Genomic DNA, 23051 nt, shown 5'->3' on the forward strand with positions numbered 1-23051 from the left:
TGTGCCATATATGTACCTGCAGTTCCTGTAGCAGAGGGGCATAGAGCACTCTCTCTATGGTTTTTCTGCATGACCGGAACAGTAGTATATTTTCTGGTGTATGTCTGTATATAGCTCCAGATAGAATTTGACTCCAAATGGTTATCTTTCATCTCCTGGCTGAAATGTTTTCCTGCCCGCGTTCTTCAAAACACCTTTTAAATAAAGGCTCAGTTTATGTAAGCTACATTAAAGTAGCAGAAATGGCAATGCAGGATGCTAGGTTTGAAGTGTCAATTTACATCACTGATAGCTGTATGACTTGAAAACATTACTGCAAAGAATTGACTTCAGCCCATAAAATCTCAGACACTTAAGACCACGTTCTTTTTAAACTGGAGGCCTAAATCCAACATGCAAAAATGTATGTGGAGCTACTATGAATAAGATGTCTACAAGTCCAAATGGTATCTACAAGTGCAAATGGTATCTACATTTACTTTGGGGAAGTTCTATGGCCTGTTATACAGGAGGCCAGACTAGATGATCACAATAGTCTCTTCTGGACTTGGAATCAATGAATCTAAATGACTGTGTGTGTAAATCTGATTGGCATGAGAAGTGAGAAATGCTAGGTGCACAATTGTACACATTTCATGGCACAAGTGGGCCTCTTCTTAGAAATACCATAGAACTCCAGACCTTACCTTCAGTCCTTAACTTACCCTGTTGTTCATATGCATTCTAGGTTTTAGAGCTCAGGGCATGATATAATGCCCTGTATGTATTACAGCATCAAGGTACCCTAATGACCTGAGAGGCTGCTGTTCTCCCTGTGATCCACTACCACAATTATGGCAGTGGAAGTTCTGATACTAGATTGCCCTCGAAAGGAGGTTGGTAGCAAGGTGTTCTCTATAAGGTCCCTGAGGCAATGAGTTGCCCCTCCTACTTTTGGTCCAAAATAATTTCAGCTTGCTGACTTTCCAGGAATGTTTTGTTTTGCCTGGCCTTAGAGGAGAGTTAAGGGAGACTGGAGAACTGACCAATGTGCTGGTGGTGGTGTCTTTAGAGCAGGATTGAGCTGATTAGAAAAATAAATCAAAATTTCAATTTTAAATAATTGGCTAGGTGCTCTGAGCTAGTGTGTGGGTGCTTTTAATTGTGCTAAACTGAAGGAAAATGAATTTAAAAAATAATAGTTAATGGTGAAATGGATGCCTTAAAGTTGCTGACAGCTCCTGGCAAACACTCGAAATATAAGCATTCTTTTAAACGCCCTGTCTGTATAATATATCCTGTAATTCACTTTTTCTTCATTATTTGAAGCATTTTCATAATATAACAGTACTTAAAACTGAAGTCAGTGGAGGTTGCAATAATGTATCTGAGGGCATGGTCTGATCCAAAGCAGTCTGGATTAATTGACACAAAATAATGTCTGAGCTATTTTTGGAGTGCAGGCAGTGCCTGAAAGCCACTAATTTTAAATTGTGTTAGGCTCCTGTGCCGAGACTTTCAAGCCAGGTTTCAGTCTATCATGAATTATTCCAGTTGATTATGAATGGGAGTTCTGACAAGACCTAGCATGGGTGAGCGTTGCTGTAGTATTTCAAGTAGGAATCTCATCCAGTATTAACAGTCAGGGTAGGCGTGTGACACAATGTTGACTCCTGCAGCTCTGGCCTTTGCATTTTTGCTCCGTCTAGATCCTATTAATACAATTGTAATCATTAATCTAATCTGTTTCCAGAATGGTCTCAAAATATACATGACAATTGGCAGTAACAGAAATGCTATTCTGCATTTTCATGATGAGAAGATGCCCCTTTCCATTCATCCTCATTACACTTGCCTTAACTCTGCAACAGGTTCATACTTGCCAACCTGTTTTGTTGAATTTAAACCCAAATTCCTCTTTGTGGAAATGCAAATATGCAAATAAACTCTTTTCAGGTCATTAGTTCTTGCTAATGTCTCTGATGCCAGCAGGTGTTTCAAAGAGCATTGCCCTTTGCTTCCCAGAGAACTTTATTTCTTAGAGCCTCCTTGCTTTATTTCATATCACACTAATAGAAAATGAAAGCACAGCTGTCATTTTGTTGGTGGTAATAGTAGTAGTAAAACACACTCTCTTCCCCAGTTTCTTCTGCACAGCCCCCATTCAGCCTTCCTTTAAAGCTCTGCTCCATTTAGTAGCAGCACTTGTCATCAGACCAGCCCCCTCCCCTTTCCACATTCATTTCCATGGTAACCCTTCTAAGGCATTCTGCAGGCTGAAAACTACTTTTGCTCTTTCATCATGCAAGCTGGTATTGTCGAGGGCTCAGTGTATTCCTGCAGTTTTTGAACGAATAATAATAATTTAAAAAAAAAAAAAGCAGAATTCGGATGGACTGTTATTTGGGAGGGAGGCCCTAAAGCAGGAAGGAAACAGGCAACCTTCAAATGACCTAGTGTCTATGCATTGTTTAGTAAGGAAAACAATCTTGTTTCATTAATTGATTAACTTGAGAGGTGGGGTTTATCAGAATTATCATTCTGTGAAGTGAATGTGGCAACTCCCTGAAACAGCTTCCAGGAAGAAAAATGGGCAGATGGCTGGCCAGGCTCTGGTGGTGAACTGCTGGTAAGCTCTCTGTGATCTGTTGCAAATCTCGCTTTCTCATGGATTCTTTAATGTCTTTTCAGATACCATATAGAAAATGGTGTCTGACCAGATGCTAGATCTTTTATTGTCATTTATTGGTTTACAAGCAGGTGTATTTAGAAGCACTTACCAATGGGCGTGAGCAATTTAGAATTTTGGTAGTATACCTTTTTGCTGTGTTGCCTGCTTTAATGAGCTGGGTTGATTTTACGATCTTTACAGTGCATGCTTTTTAAAATCTGCTCTTCTGGAAGATTCACATGTAGTTATTGAGAGTTCTTTTTGTATTTCAGCAGGTTAAGGGTATTTGTTTACTATATGTGACTCAAGCAGTATGTGAGATTGATGGTATTTTGCAAAGAAAACAAATGGCTTGCAAACAGTATCTGCAAAACTGGAAGAATGAAAAGGTTATTGTAACCAGTCATTTATAAAATCTGGTGAAAGCATAAACATGGTCCTAATATAATCCTTGTCAGAAGAGTTGTAAAGATTACCATCTTCATAGATGGTAAACTGATTTGACAGTTAAGATTTTTTTTAAACTCTGGCTGTATCTGTTATGTTTGTTAAATACCTGAATCAGACAGTATAATAGCATTGAGTGAATACTTCTAATGGTGATGAAGGATCAAATAAATCTGTTGATATTTTGATCAATTTGTGATGAACTAGCAGGATTTTGTTTTTGTTGTTTTGATGGGGGTGAAGATGTAGTTTTCTTTAAAATGTGGTCTGAAGTACATAATGGCTGTGAAGTCACCATGACAACATGGACCCTCTTTGAAATTTTTTCCCCATTTTGTTTGTTTGTTTTTTGTTACAGTGTCACTAAATCATTCATAATACATTTCCTCTTGTGGACAAAGAAATAGTTATGTGCAGCAGTTACGGGAATGACCTAAATTATGTTCTTAAGGGTCATTGATAGAAAGCCTATACCAAATATCGTTCTGTACAGACTTAGTCTGCCTTTTTAAAATAGAACACTGCTTCTTAATTCTTCTATTTATGGTGCAGTTTCTTTCTAACCCGTAGTAGCCATAGGTTTTATCATTTGAGGAGGACACTTAAACTGTGTGTGGATTTTATCTTGTATATCTTACTGAGCTTTTATGGAGATTCACCAGCCAAGGTGCTATCTTATCAAAAGACAAAATATCACTTAGGTATCTTATTGGGCCAGTTCCTACCCCGATGGGAGGAATGCTACTTGAGGGGGTGAAGGATGAGGAAAAACTCTCCAGTATTCCCTTGCAGAATTTCCTCCAAATTTGTCTGTTGGCTGGTGGGGGTTTTCCCCCCATGGAAGAAACAAGGGGACTGGTTTCCATACCCTTGGGAACTCCCAGATCCCCTTGCATCTTGGGAGATCCCCTGTAGGTATATGGCCATCGACCTTGAGGCCTTGTACCTCTGCTGTTTTCTTGAAGGTCTCCTCAGGCTCCCTCTCAGCATAGCTTCTGGAAGGGATAATGATTTTATACATGTTTGTGTACCTTACAGTAAAAACCAGGTGTGTAATGTATATATAGTGTGTATAATAGATGTATGGACTGTGTATGACACCTTTCCAGTTGGGAAGGGAAGGTGTATTGATAAAGTTTTAAAATACCAGCATACATTTTTCTGGTTCACCATATGTTTCTGGTATTAGTGTATCCTATATTATGTTTTTTACAAACTGATCCTCAAATTCTTGTAACTGTCACTTTTACAATAAAAAAAAAAGATGTGAGTAGAGGAATCCTGCTTCTGTGATATTTTTGTTCTTGAAAGATATGGGCTTTATCTGGAAGTCATTGTGACACCAAAGAAATACAGCTGCAAGTGCATTTATTGTGCTGAAGTAAAATAATTTAAAAGACAAGTGGAGAAGAGACAATTTTTTGTCTTTGAGTTATTACTATACCTGTTTGACATGAGAAAACGAAGACTTCCTCTCAGCTGTCCCAACCTGCTGGGTTTTCTCACTGGTATCTGGGGAAAAACCTGACATCAGTGTGTGTATATATATATATATATATATATATATATACATATATATATATATATATATATATATATATATATATATATATATATAGGAAAACAATAATTAAAAATATATATATATATATATATATATATATTTTTTTAATTATTGTTTTCCTGATTTAGAAATATAATGCCCCATCAACACTCAAGCAAAATTCCCAGTGACTTCAACAAGAGTTCTGCTTAAGTTTTGAGGATTGGGCCCTGCTCGTAAAGGAATCCAGACAACTGTGGTATGCTTACCTCCATATGACCATCTCCCTCATCTTCTTCTCTTATTCACTGTCACCTTCATGGGTGTGGCAACTATTGCACCTGCTGCCCTGTTCATGGCATGGCTGGAAATCCTAAGATGTTTTTTTGGAGGCAGTCCTGAGGACCTAGGGACAGCCTGAATGTGAGCCCAAGGCCAGTAGACTTAGCTGTAGCTCTTAAGATTGACTTATCTCTAAGAATAAGGTTCTGCTGGAGTTGGGTGCATGGATGTTGATTATACCAGGTGAATAGATTCCACCTGCAGGGGACACTCTGTCAGGTTAAAGTCATCTTAAAAAGTTAGTTTAAGCTACTGCTCTGAGAGCTAGGAATTGAAAGACCCCAAGATGAGTTCATTATTCCTTCTGAGACCTGCTGCTGCCACTGCCTTTAGGAGCCCCAGAGATTGATCTGTCCACTTTCTGGACCTGGAACTGTCAGGATCCATGGCTACAGAGCTGTGTGCAGCTCCCTATATGACACTCTTTGCATGTGGGAACTAGCTACTGATTCCCCTTCCTGGGAGTGAAGCCAGTGTAGGGGAGCACTAACCAATCCCCTCACACCGCCAGCAGCATGGGTAGGAGGGGTCTGTGTCCATTATCCACTAATAAGTAGTAGCTGATGGGAGGTCCCTGCTGGACAGATTAGTGAGTGGGAGGTTAATGATGGAGAAGTGCCTGGGATAGCTGGAGGGATGGAAATGCATGTGAGAGGGAGTGAGTGTGGTTGGGATACTTGGAGGCAGTCAGTCCTGCCACCACCTCCCTGCTCTCCATAACTGCTGCTCCATGGTGAGCTGGTGGCAGAAGAGGTATCACAGCAGGCTCTGGTGATGGAAAGAATCCCTGCACAGGGAATCCCTGATGGATGCATGGGAATCCCCTTGGGCTGGAGCAGGGGCATCTGGGCTCCTTAAAGGCATGAATATCATGCAAGACATATGATGCTTGGCTACCATGGAGATTTAAATTCCCTCCTCACTTTAGTTTGGTTGTGGTGCTGCGGTGAGAGCCCGTTTTGTAGACTTTGTCACGTGTATAAGGGATTTGTCTTCTCTCCGTGGAGGCTTTTTGTAAGGGCATTGGTCCGGGGGTGGGTAAGCTTTAATGTTTAATGGTGCTTTAATGTTTCTTTGCAGTGTTTTATTATGGAGCACCAATACTTACTCCACAGCTCAGGGTGGGGCTAGTTCCCCAGTGTAATCCTGATTTTTCAATCTTCCCATAGGATATGCAGAAAGAGTCTTTTTAAAGTATAGTAGTAGACAGCTCATCGCAGCTGGGAAATTTGATCAAACCCTGGCAAAGAGATATGGTGTTTTTGAAAAGGGAGCTGTAATTTTAGTTTAGAATGTTTTTACTTATATGGGGGGAGAATAACCTCCAAAGTGTCTGGACTTATAAACTCAAAATTTGTTTTGTTAGCCTTTTAGGGTAGTCTGCGCTCTAATTAGACACCTGTGGCTGGCCCGTTTCAGTTGACTCTGGCTTGTGAGGCTTGGGCTAAGGGGCCCAAGATATTTGGGTTCGGACTGGAGCCCAAGCTCTAAGATCCTATGCGGTGGGAGGGTCCCACAGCTCAAGGTCAAATGTCTGCATCTCAGTTAAACAGCCCCTTAACCCAAGTCCTGCTAGCTCAAGGCAACTGGCACAGTCCATGAGCAAGCATCTAACTGCAATGTAGACTTACCCATAGTGTTTTCTGGGACTGGGAGCTGGAGCGAGGTGAAATAGTATAAGAAAATATTAAGAGTTGTTCTTAAGCGTATAAAGAATATTCTTTATCAATATAAACTTCTGAGCTGAGCCAAAGATGGTGGGATCAGTGTGTGTGTGTTGTGGGGGAGAATAGGTCATCAGGAATGAGTATAGACTTGTGGGAGGGCACTGCAGGGCATATGAAGGGGTGATTGATGCTTTTCTTTCCTATCTTGGAATGGAGGAGCTCTGAGTCAGGAGAAGGTAGCACATAGAAGGTAGGGGCAGGACATTTGTTGGGTACAGACAAAGGATGAATGGATTCATGATTCAAGTGACTTCAGAAGCATAAAGGAGGGGGACACAGATCCCAGGGGGAAAAGGACATGGAACAGGATGCAGGGAACTGGAAGAGGAATAGAGTGCAAGGAACCTGTGGAGAAATAGAGGTGGACAGAATACAACCAGTTTTCCATGTGGATAAAAGCTGTCCTTTCCCTTCCACCATTTGCCACCACTATCCCCATATTTCATGCAAGTAAAACTCCCACCACACACCTAGAGATATGCTAACATTTGGCAGAGGGAAACCCTGCTTTGGCAAGCTTTATAAGGGGCCAGACCATCAGCTGGTTTAGATCAATGTTGCTTCATTGGCTTCTTCCAGTGCACCCTCTATTCTTCCAGGTCTCTGCATGCTCTTCTGTTAAGTCAATTGAGCAATGTTGGTTTATGGCACGTGAGGATCTGGCCCCAGATCTTTTAGGGAGGGCTCCTCTCCTGCAGGTTTATACCCCAATTTAGTTTCAACATTTTAGAGTTTATTTAAAAGAAAAACAAGGAAATGTATCAAACAGATACATTGGCTGGTCAAAATGTTGGCTGTTTTTTAAGGAAAATGATATTCCTACAAAATAGATTCCAGGAGGGACCATTATGATCATCAAGACTGACTTTCTGCACTAAAAATTCAAAAATCTTGCCTAGTAATCTCTGTATCAAGCCTGAAGCTTATGAATGAGCTCTATCCTATCTTCTTGATTTAAAGACTTCAAGTGATGGAGAATCCATCATATCCCTTGGTAAACTGTCCTAATGGTAATTACCTACACAGCTAAAATTGAGTCTTATTTCTAATCTGAATTTATGTAGCTTCTACTTCCAACCATTAGATCTTATTATGTCTTGTAGACCAGTGGGTTTCAAACTGCGGATCGCGACCCAGTACTGGGTAATGGAATGTAAGGCACTGGGTAGCACCACCAACAAGGCCGTTAAAAGTCCTGTTGGCAGTGCTGCCTGGTTAAGGCAGGCTAGTCCCTACCTGTCCTGGCTCTGCGCTGCGCCCCAGAAGTGGCCAGCAGCAGGTCTGTCTCCTAGGTGGGGAGGCCACGGGGCTCTGCGCGCTGCCCCTGTCCTGACCAGCGGCTCCGTACTCCCATTGGCCAGGAACCAGCCAATGGGAGCTGGGGTTGGTCGTGCCTGCGGATGAGAGCCGCGTGGAGCTGCTTGCACACCTCTGCCTAGGAGCCGGACCTGCTGCTGGCCGCTTCCGGGGTGCAGCGCGGTCCGCAGTGCCAGAAGACGCAGGAAGCCTGCCTTAGCACCCCTGCTGCGCCGCTGACCGGGAGCCACCCGAGGTAAGCCTGCGCCCCAATCTCCTGCCCCAGCCCTGAACCCCCCCTAAACCCCTCATCCCTGGCCCCACCCCAGAACCTGTACCCCCAGCCCAGAGCCCTGACCCCCTCCCACACCTCAAACCCCTGCCCCAGTCCAGAGCCCCCTCCCACACCCCAAACCCCCCATTCCCAGCTCCGTTGGGTCACAGGCATCAACAGTTTTCTTCAACTGGGTCACTAGAAAAAAAAGTTTGAAAACCACTGTTGTAGACAAGTGAGAATTTCAATTTTTGGTGCAGTTTTTATATTTTTTCAGTCAGGACAAACAATATATTTTATTTTGGGCGGTGTCAGCCTGAATCTAAACACTTCATTGTCTTGAACTGAATCCAAACTTTTTTTATTTTAGGTCACTTCAGTATTAATCTATCTACCTGAGCTGTCGTGCTGCCACATGGGAGTTGTAGTTTGCTTTCTTCATGGCTCCATTCTCCTCTGTGGGCTCCCTGGCTGGACTACATCTCTCATAATGCACTGTGATCTCACCTCTGGCTGAACTGCTGTTGTCCATCATGGCAGGCCCATGATTGTGATGCATCATGCAAGATGTAGACTACCTAGGGAACCCCATCCCTAGTGGAGAATGGGGGCATAAGGCACTCAAACTACAGCTCCCATGATGCTCCATGGCAGCTCAGGTGGATCCAGTTCGGTGTCAAACCAAATTTCCAAAAAGGTATTTTAAAGAAATTTTCATTTTGTGTGTGTGTGGAGGGGAAAAAGATATAAAATTTGGACGGTTAGTGCTAATTCACAGTTGAAAACAAACGTTGAAATTGTAGAATTTTCCAATCAGCTCTGTTAGGTCATAATCCCCTCTGAGATATCCAACTCCACTGCTGTGACTATTCCTACTTCCCATTTCTCTCTCCCCTGTTTTGAGCAGCTCATTATCAGCCCCAACACTCTGCAGGCTGCCAAGGCCACTATTTTGATCAGTAAAAGCAGCAAAGAATCCTGTGGCACCTTATAGACTAACAGACGTTTTGCAGCATGAGCTTTCGTGGGTGAATACCCACTTCTTCAGATGCAAGTGGTGAAAATTTCCAGGGGCAGGTTTATATATGCAAGCAAGAAGCAAGCGCTTGCTTCTTGCTTGCATATATAAACCTGCCCCTGGAAATTTCCACCACTTGCATCTGAAGAAGTGGGTATTCACCCACGAAAGCTCATGCTGCAAAACGTCTGTTAGTCTATAAGGTGCCACAGGATTCTTTGCTGCTTTTACAGATCCAGACTAACACGGCTACCCCTCTGATATTTTGATCAGTACCTTTGTGGACTGTGCAAGAGCAGGAATCATCTTAACCCCTCCTCCAGCTTGCTGTGCAGCTGTGTTAGGGGGCAGAGTCTAGCCCGATTACTTTTACCATCTAATATTCTAGTGACTCTTTTATCAGAAGTGCTAATTTAAAAAGGGATTTGCATTTGCCATTAAATGTGGCGTTTCCTTTGTGTAAAACGATTGTACTTTAGAGCAGTGGTCCCCAACCTTTTCCGGGTGGCGGGTGCTGGACGACGAGCCACCGAGGACCGTGGCTGGCGGACAAGCATCCGCTGAAATGCCGCCGAGAAGCAGCAACGTCAAGAGGCGTCACCACCGAAAGTCAGTGGCATTTCGGTGGCGACGCCTCTTGACGCTGCTTTTCGGCGGCATTTTGGCGGATGCTTGTCCGCCGGCCAGTACGCGGGCGCACATAGATGCCCCAGCAGGCACCGCGTTGGGGACCACTGCTTTAGAGCACAAAATTTCTTCAGATCCCAACCCAGCAAGCTGCTGAGGGTCTCCCAGCAAGGAGCTGAGCTCTCTCCACTCCTTTTAAATCTGTTTGAGTGAAAGGAGCTCAGCACTTTGCATGAAGAGGTGTTCAGCACCTTGTAGGAACGGGCCTTTGAAGAGTTAACAGGTATAAGACTGCTAGTCAGTGAATATTTAGGTCATGGAATGTTGAGTCTGGAGAATGACTGTGAACAGCTCTGACAACTATGTGGCTTTTACTTGGACAATATAGCATTTGAAAGTATCTTGCACATTCATGCATCAACTCATGTTTTAGGTTTAGGGTTTGTTACCATGTTCTCAGATGCAGTGGTCTTTCTGGCATGGGTCATTATTACATGTGCATAAATGAAAATAATCTCCATCAGTAGCACTGCTTGCAGAGTGAAACCTGAATCCTGCAGGCACATTACCAAAATGAATATTTTTTTTCTGATCTCCAATATCCAACCATTAACTTACAATAGGTGAACTAAGTGTCTAAATATGAGCTTCCTAAAATTATTATTCACTGTGGTGTCCACTGGCCCTGGTCAGGGTCCCATTGTGTTAGGTGCTGTAAATACAAAATTATAGGGTACAGTCTTTGAAAGTGCCTAAGGGATTTAGGCGCTAAAGTCCCATTGACTTTCTATGGATATATGGCTACTAAGTCACTTGAGAAAATCCTACCCATAGTCCTTGCCTGTAAATATTTACAATGATCCTGCAAACAGTCATATACGTACTCTTGCGTGTGAATATTTCCATTGAAATCTATGAGACTACTCATGAGTAACCATTTGCAGGACTGGGACCTAAAATTGTTTTACTTTTACTTTCCCACAACATTCAGGGCACAGACTTTGTCTGTACAGTGCCTGGTACAATGATATGCTGATCATAATCACAGCCTCTGGGCACTGTTGTAATACATATAATAATAGCTTGTCTAACTACAGTTTCAGGAGGGAAAACCAGCAGAATCCTCTCAATAGAATTATTTAGAATCCTCTGTTAATAGGCCTTCTTTTGTTTTAAATAAGAGCTCATGATTAATTGGGGGAAAATCTATTTCAAAATGGTAATAAGGACAGTTAATAAACAAATTTTACACTAGTGAGATAATCCCAGATGGCAGTGGTTCTGAGGTGGTAATATTCACTTTGAAGTAGATTTATTTCCACATCTCTTATTGCTTGTGTCAAAATCGGTAAATTTATTATTCAGTGAAAATAATTCTTTGGCAATAAATTAGGTTATTTCCTCTTGACTGGACTTCATGTTTCTGTTTAACTTCTTATCTCTATCAAGAGGAAGGATTATCCATCCCTAAAAACGTGACCATGAATTATTCTTTTCAGTTGATTTTATTTAAAATTGTCCCACCTGTGCAGTGTTTACTAGTATTTTGTAGGGTGAATGATAACTGCAAAAAACCCCTATATTGCTGGTTGCACAGTTAAAAATTAAAAAGTCAAGAAATGCAGCTATTTTTACTTGTGATATTTTCTATTCTTGTTTCTTTTGTCATAAATGTAGTTGATAATTATGCTGTTGCATTTATTCCATAAAATATATAGGATGTGCTTTGTGGTAATTTAATTATAACATAGTGATAAGTTGGAGGGGAGTAATCCTCCTGATTTTTGCATCACAAGAAGGTACTGCAATTCTCAACATGTCGTGGGTCTCTTTTTTATATGCCCAAATATTTGGGGATTTTTTTTGGTCAGATATATTGTCTTCAGGTCCATAACTGAATGGCTATTTGCTACTGGTAGTATTTTTTTTTCCTTCTAGCTAGCTATCTGCATTAAGAAAAATTAAGAATGGTTATATGAGTGTAGGTGAGCATATTTGTGAATGAAACAAAAATGGGATTGCATAGCAAAATAGATCAATTTCCTTTTTAAAACCATCTCAAATAGATTAATGCATCTGAAGATTTTTAATCACAAACATCTTGTTTGTTGCGCTCAGTGAGAGTAATAGCAAAATATATGGTAAAATGTTTTAGTTTTTATTTACATTTTGCCAAGAAACCTATCTGAAAATTCACTGTGTAACCTGGTAAATGTGAATAAATGATGCCAGACCCAGAAATGACTGGAAAAGGGACTATTAACTCTACTATTTATACAAATATATTTTTTTAGATAATGGCACATATTAAAGCAACGTTTTGTAAACTGCCTAATGTCTGTAACTTACTTTTCCAGGACTAATGCAAACATCTGTGTAGGACTATGTACAAATGTTAACCCATTGTTGATTTAATATTTCAAATACTTTGTAGAATGATTTTCTTGTAGCAAATAAGAAATTTGAAAAATAACATAAATGTAGTAGTAGTTATGTTTTTCATTTAGAATAATTATATTAATGATTGTAGAGTTGCAAAACATAGGGTAAAATTTTGGAAAAGTGCCTAAGTGATGTAGGGGCCTACATTTCATTGAATGCCAATGGGACTTAGGCTCGTAAGTGCCCAAGGGCTAGAAAAAGCACCTTGTGGGATTTTCAGAAGCACCTACACAGGTTAGTTTAAATGGAAGTTAAGCCCATAACTGATGTATTTTAAGGTTCTAAATACCTTGGAAAATCATTTTTTAAAGAGGGACTTAGGTGCTTTTGAAAATTTTCCAGTAATCTACTTTGTGTAGTTTACAGTGAACTCTCTATACCTGTCCCCAACCACAATCTGGTCCAGACGTTAAGGAGCTTCTTCCTCTTCTTTCCATTCTCCTTTTGAACTTTCAAGGGCTGTAATATTAGCTGTAGGTCAATGCCATGGGTGTCTGGCTCCTGAGTGCTGGCTGAGGAAATGGTATTTCATCCTTCCAGTCCTCACGTTGATCCCACGTGCAAAGCCTGTCTACTCAAGCTTTGTATGGGGAATGAGAATTTTCATCCAAGGATCTCCTAGCACGTTGGAAAACATTTAATTAAGCCTTACAAATACTTTTTTAAGCTAGGGAAGTAAAAGTAGTAGTATATTAAATGAGAGGCACAGAGAATTCAAGGCAATGTGGCGCTAGATATACTATCTCTCCTTGTCTTAAATCATTTTTCACTTAGTTTATGTATATTGTTTCTCAGTATAACTGTGCATGACATTTGAATGTAAAAATCTGATGAGCATGTGGTTTTGGAAAAGTTATAGCATTTAGTTTTGAAATTAGTAATTCTTTTCTTTCCTTGATAAAATATTACTGCCTTGTTTTTCCTTCACTTAAACAAGTACTAACACTTTCTTTGGTGGTATGGATTACATTCTTTTCAGGTTTTGTAATTACAGTCTTCAATATGCAGTAAAATTTAAATCATTGTCCAAGGCAAAGGACTGTCTATTGATGAGTAGCTGAATTCTGAACTATTCCAGCTTGCTCTAATTCATCTGTGAAGAATTTGATTTTGGATGTTAATTACCCTACACATCAGCAATTGGTTTAAAGTATTGTTAAGGAGAATAAATAGCTTGTACAAAATCTGGTAGTGTGGAAGCTGCTCTTGCTATTTATCTGCTGTAATTTGTCTGTCTGAAAGCAGACAGCATTATGCACAAAGATGAGCTCAGCTCTTTGAGAGAACCATCCACCGTGGATACTAACTTATTTCTTCCTGGAAATTAAAACACAAAAGAAAATTACTCCCCACACTTGCAGGGGGGCGGAGAAGCAAATCAATTGATATTGGCCCCAATCCTGCAAACAGCTATGTGCTTGCGTAGTCCAATTGATTTCTTTACTCACATGCATAAAGTTATGCCTGTTAAGTGTTTGATCCAGAGTCTTTTTTTTTTGGAATTGCATGTAAGTAAACAGGATGTTAAAATAAATTTGGGAGTTGATTTTCATCACATAGTTAGGGTGACCATACTTTCCCAGATGGAAAACTGGACACTTCCAAGCTGGCCTGAGCCCTCCCTGAGGTCCCCCAATCTCCTTGCACGTGGGGCTGCCCAAGGCCACCCTTGCCCCCTGCACTTGGGCCAGCCCAAGCCCTCCCTTCTTCCCACACACATGGGGCCAGCCTGAGGTCCTCCTCCCTACTGGTGCCTAGGATTGGCCTGAGCCACCCCGCTGCCTGCCTGCCTGCAGAGCTGGTGGTCCAACCCGCCCCCCCCCCCACCACCACCGCAAGCCTGCCCGTGGGATTGGTGGTCTAAGCCCCCCCCCCCCACCATGAGCTGGGCCACCCAAGGCCCCCCTTGCCCTCCTGCATGTGAGGTGGGCTGGCCAGCCCGAGTCACTCTTCCTAGCCCTGCCTCCAGAGCAGGGCTGGTGCTCCTACTCCCCCTGCCCACGTTCCTCCATGCCCCACTAGGGGTCCCATGTGCAGGGGGAAAGGGGTTGGGAGCGAGGTGAAACAGTGCTTGCAGCTTGCTACCCCTACCAGGGAGTCAGTGGAGCCTCTCTCCACAGGGGCGAAGGGATCCGTCTGCCAGGACTGAGCAGGGACCCCCATCCCTGCGGGCTTCCCCAAGTGCTGGGCAGGGGGCACAGCAGGTGCACGGAGGAGGGGGGACATGCCCTGTCCCGACTACTCACCCATGTAAGGCGGGAGCTGATGGTGGCAGGCGGGGGTGCTTCCCAGGAGGCACGGAGGGGTGGTGGGTCTGGAGCAGTAGCGGGAGCAGGGGGAAGTGGCGGAGCCTGTGCTGCTCCTGGGTGTGCTCTTGCTGCCCATCCCCGGCATTGCTGCCACCACCAATGCTGCTGGAGGAGGCGGCGGCAAGGGCGTGCGTGGTATGGGCGTGCGCTGGGGAGAACAAAGGGGATGGGTTATGGCTGCTTGCTGCCCCCCACTGCTGGCTCTGTGCTGCAGTCCCAGAAAATACAGGACAGTTTGCCCATATTTAACAAAAAGTTGGGGCACCTGGAAGAAGGCTTAAATATAGGACTGTCCCATTAAAATGGCAAACAGTTCTGTGGCACCTTATAGACTAACAAATATATTGGAGCATGAGCTTTCTAGGGTGAATACCCACTTCGTCGGATGCATGTAGTGGACACATGCATCTGACGAAGTGGGTATTCACCCTAGAAAGCTCATGCTCCAATACATTTTTTACTTCGTAAGGTGCCACAGGACTCTTTGCCACTTTTACAGATCCAGACTAACACGGCTACCCCTCTGATACTTGACACAATTAAAACGGGATGTCCGGTTACTGTACACATAATTGTATCTTTTGTCATGCTGTATTTGCACTGCAGTGATCAAAGGCAGCTTCATACAAAGTATAAATTCATTCTCCACTGGAAAATGAGTTCTGGGTGGCAGAATAAATTAATGAGGCAGTAGATTTCAGTGTTCTGGCATCCAGATAGTTCAGCTTTCTAGAGAATGGGGAGATTCTGTGCCCTGGTTCTTGTTGAAGACTTCTCCTTAACATGATATGAAGCTTGTCTAAGAAATAAATGTGAAACAGTGTTGATATGTTAGGGTTTTTAAAATCCATTCTAACCCCATCCTTTATAGTTGTTAACTTGGTAAGCGCAGCTTGGCTGGACATGAAGATCAGGGTTATGGCCCCAATAATTTACGAATGTTTTTCCATCCAACCTTTTTGCTACTAGAATGATCACTCTTTCACTCTCTCCATTTTATCCCGCCATCCATGGCCACTGTGTCCCAGCATTTTCCATGTAAAATTGTTAGCAATAGCAAGGTCTCTAGTGGACTTCATGGAGATTCTGGAACTCTTCTCTTTTTGGGGTATAAAAACCCTGTCCAAAAGTTGTATTTTGTCTTTGTTTTCAGTTTAGTTCTTTTTTAGCTCTCCTTTTGAGTGTAAAGAGGAAAATTTATTCTGGGAAATGGGAATTCTCTCAATTAAATTAGTTTTAATTAATTTCAGAGTAAAGCAGCAATCCGTGAAAAGGAAACAAAATGCTTCAGTAAAGCTGGATGTGGTACCTTTCTGGATTATCTACATGAGAAAGTTTAGTGGTTTAACCCTAACTCAATAGAATTCCCACCTTAGGTATGTCTGGAATCCTGGGATGTGATTTGCAGCTTGAGTGAACATATTTGAGCTAGTTTAAATCTAGCTAACTTGAGTACTGGAGCAGTGAAGTCATGGCACTGTGTACTGAGTAATTACCCAGGGCTCTGGGTGAGCTTGTACAGTCCATGCTGAAGCTCATGCACTGCCACAGTTTTGTTGCTCTGGTACCTAAGCTAGCTAAATTTAAAGGCAGCTCGGGTTTGTCTACTCGAGCTGCAGTCACATCCCATGACTGCACTATAGACATGCCCTCAGTTAAACCAGTGCAAACTCTTGTGTGGACACACTCAATTTCATTTTCAATTTAGCTTAAGTTTACTGGGAACAGGTTTAAACTAAGTCAAAATAAACCAACTGAAATGAGGGTTTGTACCTCTTTAAATCAGTTTATAAAGGTGGCTCTTTCTCCTCAAGACAAAGCAATATATTTATCTATAACCGATCGCCATAGCTCCCTGTACCTGCTCTCCCACTGTCTGTTGCCTTCCTGAATATTATCAGTATGTGAGTCATGATGCAGTGTTGGATGGCTACTGATTGCCATTACTTGATATCTGATGAACATGGGGGGATGGGAGGAAGACATGAACTTGTACTGCTAATAAGTCAGTACAACAAGATTGTTGCCTATTTTGTCCCAAAAAACTCCCTGCTGCAGACTCCTTCCTTCCCCAACCAGATCTGGGATAGCTACAAATGTAAAGGAAACCTCTGGCTTTGCTAGAAACCTACCTTTTGTTTTCCATGACTCTCTTCCTTGTGGAAAAAAAACCTTCCTCCGGTACACTGGTGGTTAGGGTTGAAGGGAGCATGTGGCTGGGCTCCACTTCTGCAGCAGCAGGCTGAGTGTGGATCAGAAGTTCTCCCTCTCCCCCACAGCACACATTTCTAATGTACTGCAAAATGAGTCAGTTACGTTTGGAGAGACTGTTCTCATATCCTTCTGTTGGCTACACGCCTCCTGTTAAGATCATACTTTACAGGAGTAAGTTACATTTTGTGTTGTAGGCCTATCCAAAATATTTATGCTGGTTCTGGATATTCAGTATTCCTTGCCTGACCTAATAGATTGTAAACTCCCCAGGGTAATAATGCTGTCTTGTAGCTATCCATAAAATACTATAAACATTTATGATGCTGTATTAATAACAGTGATAATCTCATGATGCATTAGTTTTCCTGAGAGAGCAGAGATTCCTTCCTTCGCTATTCTGCTTCCTGATACCCAGATGATGGTGACTCTTAATAGACTTGTTTTCATCCTCTTTGAACATCATAGTCACTTGCTTTTGCAGCTGTAGGCAGTTCATGTGGACACACTTATGAATCCCTGGAACCAAGGCCTCCTGTACATCTTTCTCCTGCTGCCCAAGCAAATGATGTCAGTATCAGATTTTATAGAGGAAAGAAAAAGGTTGGTTCATTACTAACCAACAAGGTAATAGCTTAGCAAATCTACAAATAACCTTGTTCTTCAAAAATTAGGATCTGATTCTCATTTATACCACTCAGGTCTTTTAATGTTTTACTAGTAATAAAGCTAAATTTGCTGTCATTACTTTATATGGCTGAGCAGAAGAATCACCTTTCCTTTATCTTTATTGTCCATCTTCATGGTCCACCATTTCCTTTTTCCATAGAGAGCAGAGGGACAGAGCAAGTAAAAATTATCTGTACAGTCAGTGCAGAGCAAGGAGCGCTCCCTGAAATTGGTGATAAGTCATATCTTGGCATTAGAAAGGCTGTGTGTGCTAGGTCTCTATCCTGCGATGGCTTCAACAGCACAACTGATGAATGTCCATACCAAAGAATATAAAGAGCTGGATTCTGATACTCTTAATTACATTGAGTAAAACTATACTCCATAAGATGTCACTGGGACTCTTGGAGGAATAAGATGCTACTCAATGTAAATGAGAACATCAGGTTCTGGTCCTAAGCAATACTATGAATAAAAAAAAGCTTTTTCTTTTCTTTGGGCAGTGAGTCTGTCTAATACTGAAAACTAATACCTTTTTAGTGAGAGTTGTGTGGAAACTATACAACAGGTAAATATTAGTCTTTACATTTCTGACAAGCTTTACTGTTGTGCCCAGAAGTTTATGCTTTTATATTAAACATAAGTGTAGTTATGTTTGTTTAAAATGTGTTCATAGAGATCAAGGCATTGTTACAGCCAATTGTCTTTTTATAGTTGTAACTCTGAAAATGCTCTGACATAAAACATCCTTTACTTCCACTGCTCCATAAGAGTCAGAAGCACTTATTATAGGGTAATTTAAGACATTATTTGATGCCCTGAATTATAATTGTTGCTTGAGAAGTTAATGCTGATATTATTTCATATAGTTTTCATAGCTGGAATGAATTGTATCATTTAAACTTAATTGAATCTACATATGATTCCATTAACATTTCATATAACTGTACATATACAGTTTTGGAATATTTCTGGTTGAATCATTCTTTGCAAATTGCATGAGCAGTGCTCATATTTTGTATTCTGGACTTAAGTATGTACAGTTGTGTTCCAAAAACTATATTAAAAGAATGCTAAGGTTGCACAATTAAACACTCAAAAGTTAAAAATTTCAGAATTGAGGTTTCCTATGCATTAAGATAATGTTTAAATACATGATCACGTAATAATATTTTTTCCCGGGACTCCTGTCTTGTTCAATGAATGAGCAGTTGCTGAATATTTCTCTTTATCCTCTACATTCAGTGTGTGATCCCAGGTCTTATTTAATGCATGCCATCTAAACACATCACTGAATACCAAATTACTAATTTCCTTAGTGGTACTTCTGTGATGCTATTACCATAATATTTGAGTGCTTCACTAACATTAATGAATTTAAGTGGTAATATCCCCATCCTATAGATTAGGAACTGAGAGGCAGGGAGATTAAAGCCAAAGTTGTCACCATTTTAGATTTAATTAAAAAAAAAAATCAAAAAAACCCAGAAAATCCTTTAGCGTGGCATGATAAACTTAAGGTTACATACAACTGAGGTCTTATGGTGGAAAGTTTTATGGAACCTCAGGTATTGGTGGCACTACCAGATTCACCTATAGTAGATGTTTCTAGACGTTTGGGTTCCATTCCACTTCCCAAAATATGGGACTGTGGGACTATGAGAGATATCCAAAGGCTTTGGCTTGACCATGAGAAGGAAGGAAGTTCTGTTGTTGGATGCAGAAGAAGCTTATATGACCAAGCTGTTTGGCAAGTGTAGGGTTAAATCCTGGCCCCATTGAAATAAATTGCAAAACTCACTTTAATGTCGGTAGATTCAGAATTTCACACCGTTTTGGAGTCATGCTTCTACTGAATCTTCCAGATGCTGAATTTAGTTTGAAACAAAATGGTGCTGTCTGAAAATGTCCAAGTGCCATTATGCTAGACGATACCAGTATATACTTTATAGCAGCGTGTTAAGTAGTGGTGGCTGTGATAAATAAGAACCAACTTATACCTTCATCATCTTTCAGATGAACTTTTTAGTGACAATTTGAAAACATTTTGGCTACAGAACTGGAAGATATTTTATTTTTAATTAATTGGATTTTTGCCCATTGGTTTTGACAAGGACCAAGAGGTGAAGTGTCAAAGTACCAGTAACAACGCGCTTCTGTTGGTCTTCCAACTTCTGAGAAGGGGCTTAATCCCTGCAGTAAAGCTGTCAGAGTCCCACTTGAACTTTTTTCCTCCTCAGCACTCTGCCATTGCTGGGAAGAGAAAGGAGAGGAGATAGATGCATTAACCCCTCCATCAGGAGGGATATTTAAAGGGACACCCCTTCCCTTCAGAGTCCCCTCTCCCTTCACTTTTCTTTCCTTTTAGTTGATACCCTTCCTCACTAGCCACACCTCTAAAATCATGGCACTTATTGTGACATTTGCTTCTACTACATGGTTCACTTTGTCTGTGTATTATACCCCTCTCCCACATGTCTATTTAGCTTGTAGGCTCTCTGGGGCAGGGACCATCTACTTCTGTGCACAGTGCCCAGGACAATGGAACCCTGCTCATGGTCAGTCTGTAGGCACTACCGTAATAATCATGAATAATAAACCAGATTTCCATATGAGAATTCTGTACTTATTGTTATAAGCAACCCTTAAGATTACTGTAACTGAGAAATACCAGAGAAAAATAATTAATTCCCTGTATTTTCAGTTTTTCTTTCTGCATTCAACAGTAGCTTGTGTCTAGTCAGTTGTACTCCTTTGGTGATCATGCCTCCACCACACCTCCCGGTCTCTGTAACAGCGTCAGCAAAGCCAAAAATGAAGGTGTAGTAGGCAAGTATGTGCACAGCAAGATAGGCAATGAGAGTGTCTTTTGTAATTTCTAGTGTCACTTTAGTTGCTTTGGCACTGGCTTCAGCTCTCCTACTGAACCAGATATCAGAAGGTGGACAATTAAGATATTTAATGAGTACAGCATAAGTGTTGGGCAAATGATATTTTTTAAAAAATTAAAACTATACCAAAACATTTTCTTTTTATGCTGTTAGTTTCTCCTCTGTAGCTGGCCACCACAATAGCTGAAGAGCAACAGTAGGAAAGTTGTCCCTTTTTGAGACTTCAGTTTCAGTTCAATGAACCCAGAGATCACTGTTAGTCACTATTATTTACTCTGACTGACGGGCTGTCGTTGGGCTTGGGCATAACTGCAGAAGATATGCTAGTAGATGGTGTTATACCAATATAATAAAAACCAGCGGGATCTTATTAAGAGGGATAAGGCAAAGATGCCACATTTATTGTAAATACCATAATAAAACAAAAGATAACAGTAAACAACGTTGTTTTACTACTTATTTCTATCACTACTTATTCCTTACACACACACACACACACACACACACACACACTCATTTACACAATCATTCATTCAGGTTCTGTATAGGTGTTATAGTTACCAGCCTAGACGTTGCTCATGCCAAGTTACTGGCCAGGTATCTTGGTCATGAGGATGGAGCTGAGTCTGTGTCAGATGCATCTGATGCTCCTGGAGGCTGGCAGCAGAACCATAGACTCCAAGTCCTCAGTCTTTAGAGTCCAGTTTTATAGGAATTTATTCCTATGTCAGTCCATGAGAGTTGCTTCATTCTGCTGTTGCTAAATCAATCAGCAGGTGGCTGGCTCCATGTTATCAGATGTTTGTTTTTAATGCCTTTGAGGTGTGGTGGGGTGGATTCCAGTTTGCCCTCCGGGGGGGGGGGGGGGGTCATCTGGTTGATCCACTTGACACCTTCTTCGGCCAACATTGAATTCTTCAGGCTGGTAACTCCCTAACCATTCATTCATTATTTAAACTAGGCACTCATTTACATACATTCTCTATCTTAATCACATCTATTTCACTGTCTCTTTACCTTTTGGGGTGTTACCAATTTATGTGAGACTCCCTGTCTTTTAACAATCAAAGATAAAGTGAGATGAAAACTTACAGAGGGTGGGGGAGGGGTCTCTATTTATACAATATAACAGCTACTGTTTTGGCTTACTTAGAGTTAATTAATGTTTAACAAGTTTTATACAAAGTATTTCTTTGAGCAGGCTTCACACAGACACAGCTGGTGGCTTGCAGGTTAGAGTCACAAATTTACTTCTAACATAAACCTTTAGTTATAAGGCATCAATTAACAACAAGTCATTTTTCATATAAACCATGTCTAATACAAACCTTCTTTAATATTCCTACAGTGGGTACTATTGTTCTGATGTCTCTGTAGGTGTATAGCTGGAGAAAGAAAGTAGATTGACCACACAGAACATCAGAGCCTTAGCTTCGTCAGTAAAAGTTGCCAAGGGCTGCAGGTCTGCCTTTTCTGAGTTTGCTGCTTTGTCAGCTTTGCCTAAAGTGGGAGGCTCAATAGACTTTGAATTTATTTATGGATGTCAGGTCTGGACTCAGGGCTGAGCTGTGGATTTTTGCTAATTTGCTCCAGTTCATTTATGAGCAGGATAATTTAGACTAAGGCTGTTCTGAGTCCCAGCTTGTTTGGAGATCAGAACACCCCTCCACCCCAGTATTCCAGTGTAGTCCTGGGGAGCTGCAACTGTGCTACAATTTTTATGCATGTCAATCATCTGAAAAGTGTTTGGTGAGCAACACAGACTCATGCAATGTACCTTCCATTCGCTCTATTTTTTAGAGAAGTGAGGAGGAAAAGTAAGGGACTGGCTTGCCTAATGTGAAGTACTGTTGCTGTTCCTGTGTTATAGTGGCTTTTGTAAAGTATAATGTATGCAGGCAGCTGCTCATGAATGGACGTTATAGAATGGCTGCAGGTTAAGCCATTTTTATTACATTGTTTCACCCTGAAAACTGGATATGGCTTACAGACAACATAATCAAAATTCAGTGCAATCCTTGTTTTTCTTGAAAGGCTTCGGCTGGGTTGCAGTAGACATATGAAGACTCTAAGATTTAACATTATTCTACTAAGAGACTGACAGACTTACTAGTTATTTTTGTAACATTTCTTGATTATTACTCTCATTTGTACGCTTTCAGTTTTAAAGATCCACTTTCATTTTTGTTCTTGAATTTTTTTTAAATCAGTGGGAAGATATCCGTTAGAGCTAATTGACTTCATTGTATGGTAAATTTAATCTAACACTTACTCTTTAAACATTTTGAGGGACTGGCCTTCATAAAAATTAAACTTCATCATTAAATTATTTTATAATTCAAATTTAATTCATTTGATTTTTACCATTTTCTTTTATCATATCTACAATTGTGTTAGTAGAAATAATGTTTTAACTTTTATTGTCGATGAATTTAAAAGATCCAAAAATCTGAATTAATTACAAGAAGCATTCAGAATCAGAAATAACCTTTTCCCCCTCTCTTTTTCTTTTGCAGTGAATGTGTTTTGTATTTTTCTTAATAGCCTCTAAATTTGTTATAATCACTTTTATTCTTATCTGTCTCCATTATTTCCAGTTGTCCTT

General features: G+C 41.0%; 1 protein-coding gene and 1 long non-coding RNA gene across 4 annotated transcripts in view; one reads left to right on the forward strand and one right to left on the reverse strand.

Annotated features, from left to right (window-relative positions):
- Positions 1 to 23051, forward strand: part of FGD3 (FYVE, RhoGEF and PH domain containing 3) — a 184924-nt gene that overhangs the window by 49863 nt on the left and 112010 nt on the right. The window contains exon 1 of one of the 3 annotated variants that reach the window (XM_045024951.1): positions 8878 to 8976. The exons of 1 other annotated variant lie outside the window; for it this stretch is intronic. In XM_045024951.1, the coding sequence (XP_044880886.1) occupies positions 8917 to 8976 (60 nt within the window). In that variant the 5' untranslated portion in view covers positions 8878 to 8916. Of the gene's footprint in view, positions 1 to 8877; positions 8977 to 23051 lie in introns of those variants that run through there. One more of the 3 variants, XM_045024953.1, reaches the window with a different exon arrangement.
- On the reverse strand, positions 1482 to 8724 carry LOC123374729. Its single transcript, XR_006581180.1, has 3 exons — positions 8675 to 8724; positions 4542 to 4609; positions 1482 to 1691 (listed from the first exon to the last, which is right to left on the reverse strand). It is a non-coding gene; the product is annotated as an uncharacterized LOC123374729 (long non-coding RNA).

The sequence above is a fragment of the Mauremys mutica genome, chromosome 7 (assembly GCF_020497125.1).
Source record: "Mauremys mutica isolate MM-2020 ecotype Southern chromosome 7, ASM2049712v1, whole genome shotgun sequence".
NCBI classification, from domain to species: domain Eukaryota; kingdom Metazoa; phylum Chordata; order Testudines; family Geoemydidae; genus Mauremys; species Mauremys mutica.